We start from the raw sequence: 11142 nt of genomic DNA on the forward strand, positions 1-11142 counted from the left end.
CGCCATTAGAGCATCTCCATTCCAATCCCTTACCGCTCCACCATAGCTGGCCCTTTCCTTTTGTACCGATCCATCTGAATTCAGCACTACTAACCCATCAGGTGGTTTACTCCATTTTACCCATACCTCATCTCTTTGCTTTAGAGTAACTCCTATTCCCAATTTCGCTAGCAGCACTTTTGCAGCCTTCTCCTCTTTTACCTGCTCCAGTGTTTTACCCATATAGATCTTCATCTGCGCTCAAGACTTTCGGCTCACAACATCACCGACCGAAATCTATCTTTCTTCACCTCGGTTTAAAACTCATTCCAAATGGTTTGGACTCCCCGCACGTAGAGGCTCTTATAACTTCGAAAGCTAAGGTATTTGCTCTGCAAAAGCCTCATCAAGTAATACCATTCAATATCGCGATGCTCGCACCATCTCCTCGTAGTCCCATGGCTATCTTGAAATTCTGCGGACCGGCTTTGAGAACGGACAATCAAAGAAGAGGTGTCTTTGAACTTTCTTCGCGGATTGACACCCACACAAGCAAAGACTTTGATTGCGCTTATCACCCTCTTGGCCATCAACCTATTCTAAGTTGGGAGAGTACCAAAACAAATGCCAAGTGGTAAAGGAGTGCTTCGCATCTGAATATTTCCCCACACAATCTTAAACCATTTTACCTTACTTCTCACTTTTTTTCAAGTCTGAGTAGGGGAGGATGTAGAAATTTCTGTCTTGCTTGGGGTCCATGTCACCTGATCCTCATCAATGTAGGAGTTTATCTCAGTTCCCAGAATCCACTCCTTTACCTCACCCTCCGGCATATCACTGATACAGCTAGACTATCTCCCCTCTCTTAAAACTGCAGAAACCTTCGCATCCTCTGGGACGATGTTGCCTAACAAGCTTCTAGCTTGGTTATTCAGGTATAGAGGCCCCGAGCACCATGGATCATGCCAGAAACTAGTACCATTGCCATTTGCTATACAATGTTTGACAAACTTCCATGCGATTTCTCGATGTTTCAAAATCCCTCTCCACACCCAGGAGCAATCCCTCGGCACCTTCATCGTCCAAAACTGCTTGTGCTTTATGTGTTGCTGCCATGCCCATCTAACCCACAAACAATCTGATTTCTGCGCAAGTTTAACCACCAAACCACAGTACGCAGCTTGATTCCAAACTTTTGGATCCACAAGACCAAGCCCTCCCTGGTCCTTGTCAAATCTGAGCGTAGCATGGCTAGCATGATGCATTTTTCTCTCCATATTTGGCCCTGCCCATATGAACCTATTGCACAGCTTCCCCACTTTCTCAATCACTGTTCTTGGCAACACAAATGTCTTCGCCCAATAGGTTTGGAACGATGCTAGGACCGACTTCACCAATTGTACTCTTCCAGCTCTGTTTAGGTCCTTATTCTTCTAATTTGAGATACGCTCCGTGATCTTTTCGATAAGAGGCAAACATTCTCTTATACCCAGTCTAGTGGCCGTAAGAGGCAGCCCTAGATAAGTAACAGGGGGGGCTTCAAGAGAAATATCCATAACTGCCGCTAATTCTCGTCCTTCTTCTTCTGACATGCTACTCGTTAGGAGAGTAGTCTTTTCATTGCTAAACTGAAGCCTTGTAGCCTGAGAGAAGTCCTGCAAAATGTCTTTTATAGCCTGCATAGATTCCTTATTACCTTTGCAGAATATTAGGACATCATCGGCAAAGCATAGATGTGATATGTCCAGTTTCCTACATTTGGAGTGCGCACTGATTTTTTTTTGCTTAAGCCCTTTGGAGAGAAGAGCACTCAAGATCTCCATGACCAGTACAAACAAATAAGGGGAGACTGGATCACCTTGTCGGAGCCCTCTTTTCCCTTCAAAATACCTTTCCGGAATCCCATTTACCAGTACTGAGTACGAAGGAGAAGCATAACACATTTGGAGCCATTCAATGAACAAGAGGGGGAACTTAAAAGTATGCAAAATAGCTTCTACTGCTTGCCAAGACACCGAATCATATGCTTTCTTTATATCGAGCTTGATAGCACATCTCTTCTGACCATGTTTCCTAGAATACCCCCTAAGAAGCTCATGAGCTAATAGCAGGTTATCTTGAATCGACCTCCCCGGTATAAAAGCTGATTGTGTAGTTGAGATTAAGGAGGATATACAAGTCTTCATTCTGTTGGTTAGAACCTTTGATACACACTTGTAGACAATATTACAAAGATGCTATGGGCCTGAAAAGAGCCCGCGGTCGTAGCATTCTTCTCTTTTTGGCACAAGGCGAGGAGAGTGGAATTTATCCCTCCTGTCATTTTCTTCTGAAGAAATGTGTATTTGATTGCACTGGTGAAATCAGCCCCAATAGTAGCCCAGCTGTGTTTGAAGAAACATGCGTTGAAGCCATCTGGACCAGGCGACCTATTACCCTCCATGGCAAAGAGAGCTTCCTTTATCTCCATATCAGTGATCGGAGACTCTAGAAATCTGCTTGTACTCTGATTAATCTCCTTCACTTGCAAATTACAGAACAACCCAGAGTCACAGGAGGCAGCAGAAGGGACTCCCAGTAAATTTGAGTAGTACTGCAGAAAAGCATTAGCTACTAGCTCTCTTCCCTCTCTTCGAATACCATGCGCATCGATGACATCCCATACATGGCTTCGAGACTTCTTTTCCTTTAGTGCATTAAAGAAACAGGCACTACATTTATCCCCAAACGACAACCGGTCCAATATCGGTTCTATGGAAAAGATCCGCTTCCTCGGTTTTATCAAATAACAAAGCTTTTCTCTCAACTCAAACTCCTTTGTACTGAGGGAGCAATCCAGAGGGTTCTGGTGAAGTGTTTCTTGGACTTGCTTCAATTGGACTCTCGTTTCAGTCACTATTTTCTGAGTATCATAGCAATAACTCCTTGCCCAACCTTTCAAAACTAGCTTCAAATTTTTCAGCTTTCTAGTTAACATATACGGGGGGCTGCCATGGTTTGTTATGTCCCAGCACACTTTAAGAGTTTCTTCAAAATCTTGATGCTTCAACCAGAAGTTGCAAAATAGAAACGGGGGGTGGTTTCTGAAGGAGCTTTGGAACGTCATCAACAGCGGACAATGATCAGAAAATCCTTGCGTTAAGACTTCCACTTTTGTAGCCAACACAATAGTCGACCAAGCTACATTGACAAGGCATCCACAATTTTCGACCATTTCCTAGAATTTCCCCACTCCAGCTTCCACGTGAAAAAACACCTCGATGCGAATGGTCAAACAACCCTGCTACATTCAAGCAACTTGCAAAAGGCTGCGTCTCTCTAGGGTGAACTACCGTGTCACCAATTCTTTCATGTGAGAACAAGACGTTATTAAAGTCTCCCATTACACACCATGGTCCACGGATCCCTGCACTTAAGGCTTTTAACTCGTCCCATAGAATCAGTCTTTCATGGCTGCTATTCTTCGCATAAACTGCCGTTAACAGGAAGGACAACCCATACTGCCTACTAGTAACCTTACAATATATGAATTGATCCCCTTCCACCTCCTTTTGAACTTCCAAAACATTTCTATCCCATATGATCCAGATTCTACCATATTCATCAGAAGAGTAATTATGCTCTGTAGCCCAAAAAGGACATACCAAACCTGCAATGGTTCTAAACTTCTCCATGTGTACTTTAGTTTCCAAAATACCCATACAACTAATCTTATTCTCAACAAGAAATTTATTCAATTGTTTTGCCTTTGTGAAGTCATTTAACCCCCTAACATTCCAACTGCTTATTTTAATCATTGGAATTGGTTACCGTCTCCCCTTCTTTCCACTCCCTTTTGGTCGGCCCCTACCTTTCTTTTTCTCGATTGTTTCTTCGTTTCAAATCATTTCTCTTCGAGCTCTTTGCATCTTGAGTCGGTCACACCAGATTCTAGTAGTGGTCGGGGGGTGGAGTCCTTGTCCCCGAACAGCTCGGGCTCGGCATCCGAGATCATCATCTTCCAAATCAGCAAGCTCCTCGAAAAGGTTCCTTTCAAGCAGAAATTACCTTCATCGGGTGCACCGGGTCTTATTTGTTGAATTGGTGTTTGCACAACCGCTTGAGCTCCTTCAAGATTAAGATTTTCAAAAGTACACTCAATTAAGCCCGGGGAGACCCGGAGATATACTTGATGACAGAGCTGTCACACTTGGAAGTTGATTATGTAGTTCAGCCTCTGCACTATTATAAGCTTCAAGCTCATTCTGATTTCCAGTTCTGATAATCATTGCTTGCTCATCACTTGCTGTTGCTATCTCTAGAGCAGTTGCTCCTTCGCATACTACTTCCTGTTCTGAAATGTCCCCTTGTGCATGCCCTGACCCTCTACCTTCATTTCCTTGATGTGGAGGTGCCTCAGCACCACTATCTGGCTCTCTCCTCCTCTGTTGCCATATCCTCGTTGTTCTGCCAGAGCACTTATCGCTGTCATGTCCAAACTTTTTGCACTTTGAACAGGACAAAGGCTTCCATGGATACTCAAGTGGGATTTCTACCTCTCGATTTCCTGCCTTAACCTTTGAAGAGTCTTTATACTCAAAGTTCACTGGGAATTCGATACAGAACCTTGCGAAGGATAATCTTTTCCTCTTCGCTGTTGCGTCGTCCATAAACATTGGCGTCCCTCCAACCAAGCTTGCAAGGTAGGAAAGCCTATCAAATGTCCACATTTCTTTCAGCACATCCATTAGCTTCACCCAGAGAGGGATTGAAGCAACCTTGTTTTTGTAGTTCCCTACCTCAACTGTCCATGGTTTAACCACAAACACTCGGTTCGCAATAAAGATAGGTCCTTCATCTAGCACCATCTGTCGGTCCTCGGCACTCGTAAAATTCATATAAAAGAGCTCCTTATCAGTGGTGATGTCAAAGGAGCCTTTTAATTTCCACTTCTTCTCCAGAACTTCCTTTACTGTAAGAAAGGATAGCCTTTTGTCTAGGAAATATCCAACAAGATACTCATCCCAATGTTTGATACCTTGCTCAATGAGATCAGGGGGGAACTGAGCTACACCATCTATGTAGATAGGTGAAAAAGATTTGAATGCCACTGTGGTTTCTGACGAACCAGCTCGACCAAACAATGAACTCCAGGAGTTGTTTGTCGTCCCCCCATTACTAGTACGACTATCAGAGGGTACCGGATTGCTTGAGGAAGCCATAAGTTCTTAACCTAGGAAGGCAGGTTAGATATTCCAAGCTACACTGGATTTACCTTGCGAACTCACACTTTCAGAAGTGGAGGATTTTACCGTGAAGGAAATCAAAGAGAGTGATAGCTGTCTTGGCCGAGCTGACACTGTGAAAAGAGAGGGTTTTACCAGCCAGAGAGAGCTTTACAGAAAGTCTTCCCGAACGCGCACTCTGAGGGAGTGTGGGATTTCACCGGGAAAGACCAAGCTACTAACGAAGAGGTGAAGAGCTCGATATCACTTTTTTGTTTCCTGAATTGGAGGGAAAACGGCCTGTTGAATGGATATGTGCTATTCACCAACTATTTTTTTTACTAAAAATGGTAAAGAAGGGGAGCACAGGATCACCAAAGAAGATTATGTTATCTCGCTACCAAGTTTCCCAAATTTGGTCCCCATTAGCAGATCACCAAAGAGTATTTATCAGGGTTTATAATCATAATTAGTTAGTTTATAATCATATTTTAGTTTTTAGAATAAAGTATTAGTTCTTCATTTCCATTTAGATTATTGCTTAAATTCTTATCTAGATTTAGTTGTCTTAAATTCATAATTAGTTATTCACAATCTTAGTTCTAAATTAGTTTTAATTTTCAGTTTAATTTAATTATGTCTTATTGTTATTATTGTTCTTGTGTTGGGAATGGTAGTATAGAAATTTCACATCAAATCATTACTCTCACCATTGTTCTTTTTGGGTTTGATTAGTTGAATTCAATTTAAGTCTAGACAGTTAAGAGTGGAACGAATCCTAACTCTCTTATATTACTTCGTTATTGAGAGTAGGAATATTGATATAAACACGTATTTACGTAAATTGATTATTTGTGTTTACGTATAGATAGTTAGAATACGTAAAATCACTTTTATCAATGAGCGAAACATTTGAGAAATGACACAAGGGAGAAGTAAAATCCGGATAGAGAAATCACACGTCCACTTGCTTGATCACTATGTTATATCCTAAGCGAGAATTTAGGCCCTCTTCGGATCGATATAGTCAGAAATTCAAACCTATGAATTATTTTCCGCTAGTCGCCCCTCTGAGCCTTTCTTTAGCCTTCCATAAACCACACTTCCTTTACCCTGTTACAAAAACAAAACAAAATAAAAAATTCAACTTACCCAATCTAGAATAAGTCTGAGAATAGAATGAGTGAAGAAAGAAGAAGAGAAAAACCTGTGTAAACAAAAATTAGTTAGTTGCTTCAGAAAAAAAGAAAAAAAAAAGTTTCTATCCAAGGAAAAGAAAAAGAAAAATAGAAATAAATAAAAACTCCAAAAATAGAATAAAAGGGAGTCAAAAGCCAAAGAAAAGAAAAAGAAAAATATGGCTAAGGATGAAAACAAAGTATAGAAGCAAAAGAAAATAACAAGGTTTTCTCTAAGTTACATAATGTGAAGACTCTATTATCTCAGACTTGTCCTTTTGAATATCAATTTCCTTCCTTCTTAAACTATCTCCTAATCCCCGCAACACCTAATAAAGACCTTTAGCTCAATTAGGAATAGGTTAGTGTGATAGTAAGTGGCAGATGTGTTTGATCGACTCCGGCTTCCTTGTTTGTCATTGAGATTGTAAGGTAAAGTGTGCCCACTGCACAATCGGAGCAAAATGAAAATTTGAGCGGAAAAATCAGAGTGGTTTTTGTCTTGACATTTATGTGAGGACCTACTTAAGGACGCTATTCCGAGTTTTCATAAACGAACCTGCTAGGCATTTCATAGTATTACTCATAGTATATATATTTGTATCATAGATGATTAATTATTATACATATATTAGTTTAGGTTTTTGACTTGGTTATTCTTATTCATTTGCTAGTGAGATGTATAGATAGTTGAGACATGAATGAGGAAACAATAGTTTTATTTCTTAGTCGTTATAGTATAGATGAAGTTTGTGAGTACCTTCACTGGAAAACTCTCACGAGGCTATAACTCGTCCATTAGAGAATTCCTAGTGGTTTAAGGCCTTGTTGCATATGGCCAATGCAATCGCACTCAGCGAAACGAGAGTAGTTAGAACTCCATTTTTTGGTCACTTATTCTAATTTCTCATATTTGCTTGAGGACAAGCAAAATGCTGTTTGGGGGTGATTTGATAAGAGCTCAAAACTGTAGTTTTAACCCTGTAACAGTCATACTTTTAGACCAATTATGTGAGTAATAATTAAGAGTTAATACTGATTACGTGTTTTTATGCGTTTCAGGCTTCAAAGTCAATTATGTGCAGAAATGTGCCACTTTGATGAGATAAAGGAGAAATGGTTGGTTGCTAAGGAGTTCTGTGATTAAAGGCCAAGATTCAAGAAGACAAAGCCTTTCTAAAGCCCGGTCAAAAGCTGAAAAGTCAAAGTCAACGCGGCGTAAACAAACACACAAAGTCGTGAGAACTTCCGGAAGTCGTATCTTTGGACTCAGACCTCGGAATTGGGTCTACCTTATGTCAAAACGACCGGCTTGGAGAGATCTTTCCAATGGTCTAAGCCTTGGCTCAATTAGAGGAGCAGAAGTGGACGAAAAGTGTGTCAAAGCCAACTGCATCTGAAGAAGCCTTTTTGGATTGAAAGAATTGGGTTTTGGGCCTGATTCTCTGGCCCAAAACATGGCTCCAAGCCCATGCACGATTTTTGGATCTGAAACATATAAAAACAAAAGCTTAGCTCTTGGTTAATGGTAGCTAGTTAGACCTAAAACTATAAATAATTCTAGATCTAGTTTTCATTAAATAAAATTAAGTTTAGTTCATTTCAATTCTTGTTTTAGATTAATCTTTAGAATCATTGTTCTTCATTAGTTTGATAAATAAAATAGCTAGTTTGTCAATTTTGATTTTGTCATTTCAATTTATAGATCTAATTTTAATTCTTGTTGAGTATCATTTCTGAGTGGTTAAATTAGATTGAAGTATTGTTAGTTAAATTAGCCAAGTTAGAATTTTGGTATGATGTTTAGTTATAATTCAATGAGAAATAATGGTTTGATGAATCAAGGCTAAAACCTCCATTAGAGGGGTTGATGAAGCCTTGATGAAAACTTAGTTGTATAGTGTAGAGTCGTTGTAGAGTCTATTCCATTCTAGAAGGTCGTGTTTCGCCATGAGAATGGGTGGACGACCTCACATGCTAGTTATAATTGGCATAAATGCCATGCTAATTAGGGATTAGAACGAGCAATTCTTACCGTAAGAACGTAAGAATTGGATTACAACAGTCTATACTAGGTGATTAAGTTGGATTCGAGGTGGATTCACTTCCCCTCTAATTCTTTATCTAGATTCACATTTCAGTATTCCGTAGCATTCCGTTATTCGTAACTTGTCAATTGAATCCACCCCGTAGTATAGAATTCCCCTTGTAAATCTCTCACTAGACTTATGATTGATTAGTTGACACTCTAAACCATCGCGATAAAAGAACTAGGAGTGGAACGAATTTGTTACTCCACTCTATTTCGATAGAGTTGAGAGTAGAAAACTTGATAGCAATTAGTAAAAATAAAGTTTTAGTTTACTTACGTTTTGAGTTTCATCATTCATTTCGTAGGTAAACTTTATATATCTTTGTATGTTTATCAAATGGCGCCACTGCCGGGGACAACCACAGTTCGTAGGACAACCACAATTTTAGTTTACTTACGTTTTGAGTTTCATCGTTCATTTCGTAGGTAAACTTTATATATCTTTTTATGTTTATCAAATGGCGCCGCTTCCATCTTAGTTACCTTTAGCATTGTTTTCTTACTATAATTAGTCATTTTTAAGTCCCATTAAACCCACCCACCCTTGTTCGATTCTAACTGTGGTTGTCTTCCACAGCATTAAACTTCCTCGGAAAAAAATTGCCTGGGAGCACTGCGCTTCAAAGGAGCGCACCTGTGCTAAAGTTACTGGAAGTCGAAGCGACGACCCGCGCTTCAAACCGAAGCGACCGTGTTCAAACACAGAATCGAAGTTTACACCGAGTGCACTGCGCCCAAAGTGAGCGCACTCGCGCCCTGAGCTGAATTTTGCCGGATTTCCACAGGTTTGATTCGAACCTCGATTTTTCAAGTTTTTCAGTGTTCTAACTTGTTATATACACCGAACACGCCAGAACAAGACGCTATTCATAAGCGAAAGCAAGGACGTAATCGGTATTCCTTTCTTCCACACCTCGCATCTCCCCGTTAGAGGTTTATACTAGTATATCGATTGTTTGGAGTATTGACGTGTTTAGCTAAGTTTGGTCTTAGCCTTGTATGAGATTAAGGTCTGGTCGAACAAAAACACCGAACGTAATTACACGACAACGTCAACAAACAATTCTATCTAGTAGACCACCCACTACACCTCTAGCTACTATCCCACCCACCACACCTAACATAATGGCTGAAGAAAGAGAGACTCCTCTCTCTGACTTCTACAAAGCCTTGAGTGATAGCCCTAAATCTTGCATCGTTCTAGCAGACCCAGTGGGGGATTTCCGAATCCCCCCAAATATTTTTTTATTTGTTACCCATTTTTCATGGTTTAGACCATGAAAAACCTTATCAGCACATGCGTAGGATTGAACAAGTCCTAACAACATTCCACCATCCTACGGTTGGTGCGGAACAAATTAAACTGAGGGTATTCCTTTTCACCTTAAATTTAAAGGCGTCTTGGTTAACTGCCCAAGTGCCTAATTCTGTGGACTCGTGGGCTAAACTTGTTCAGTTGTTTATGGAACATTTTTACCCACCCCTAAAGACGGATGAGATGCTTTCCAAGATTCATTTCTTTTGACAAAATCCTCATGAATCATTTTCAGAGGCTTGGAATCGTTTCACCGATCTGCTTATAGAGTGTCCACACCATAACCTAGCAAAAGACACGTTAGTTCGTGCCTTTTTCAAAGGACTTCTACATCACCATAAAGAATTCCTTGACATAATGAATAGGGGTAGTTTCCTAAGTAACGGAGCCTTGGAGGCTTACAAATTTTTAGAAGATCAAACTAAACGCAATAGTAATATGGGGTAGTGATGATATCCCCCGCTTTGCTAGTTCTTCTTCAACAGTTAAGGCCGCCGGTATGTTTGAGATGAAACCCGATCCATAACTTAAAATTTTAATCGAATCTCTAACTAAAAAGGTTGAGGCTATTTCTATTCAACAAAAGCCTATCCCCGTCATGAATGTAAACTCCAACCCATGTAATTTCTGTTTGAGTCCTGAGCACCCTGACTCCTATTGTCCTCTCGCCTATGAACAACAACAATCAGAGCAAGATAATGCTTGCTCCATTAATAGCTATCCTATTCCTAATGCCCCATGGAGACAAAATCCCAACTTTAGTTGGCGAAACAATCAACAAGTTACACCTCTAGGGTTTAATAACCAAAATGTTAGGCAAGCAAACAATTATAACCAAGCTCCACCTAGGCAAGGACAAGGACAAGGTCAGGGAAATTATAATAATTATAACAACCAAGCGCAACCACGACAAGGTCAGGGTATTTATAATAGTTATAATACTAATAGAGGTATCGTTCCGGTTAACAATAGTAACTATCACAACCCACCCGTAAATTATCAACGTGAGATAGTTCCAATCGCACCACCTGTGACTACTACACCTACACAACCGGATCGTATCGACGCCTTTATACAGGTTACCCAACAACTTTTCCAAACAATGACTCAATCAAACCAACAGATCTTACAATCCATAAATCGGGGCATACAACAGCTTAGCCCAAGAGAAAGCCCAACCAAAAGGCGTTTTCGGGACAAGCGATATACCAAACCCTAAAACAGCAAAGAACACACCTTGAGGTAAACGGTAATACTAGTACGTAAACTACAATCGTAGGCTGACCTAAATGCCATCACCACTCTCCGCTTACGGAAGAGTGGTTGATAACAAAGTAACTATGCCTATAGTTACCCCATCGATTCTCTACACCG

The 11142-nt window shown here is 40.4% G+C and overlaps 1 protein-coding gene across 1 annotated transcript; it reads right to left on the bottom strand.

Annotated features, from left to right (window-relative positions):
* Window positions 1–830: 830 nt before the first annotated feature.
* Window positions 831–1244, bottom strand: LOC147514873 (uncharacterized). Its single transcript, XM_086592721.1, has one exon. The coding sequence runs from the start codon at window positions 1242–1244 to the stop codon at window positions 831–833; it is 414 nt and encodes a 137-aa protein (XP_086448847.1).
* Window positions 1245–11142: the final 9898 nt, after the last annotated feature.

This window comes from Coptis chinensis, chromosome 2 (genome assembly GCF_015680905.1).
Source record: "Coptis chinensis isolate HL-2020 chromosome 2, ASM1568090v1, whole genome shotgun sequence".
Taxonomy (NCBI): Eukaryota; Viridiplantae; Streptophyta; class Magnoliopsida; order Ranunculales; family Ranunculaceae; genus Coptis; species Coptis chinensis.

What these genes read in the sequence shown, in the direction of transcription:
- LOC147514873 (XM_086592721.1), bottom strand. Translation starts at nt 1,244, where the DNA reads ATGCATCATGCTAGCCATGCTACGCTCAGATTTGACAAGGACCAGGGA.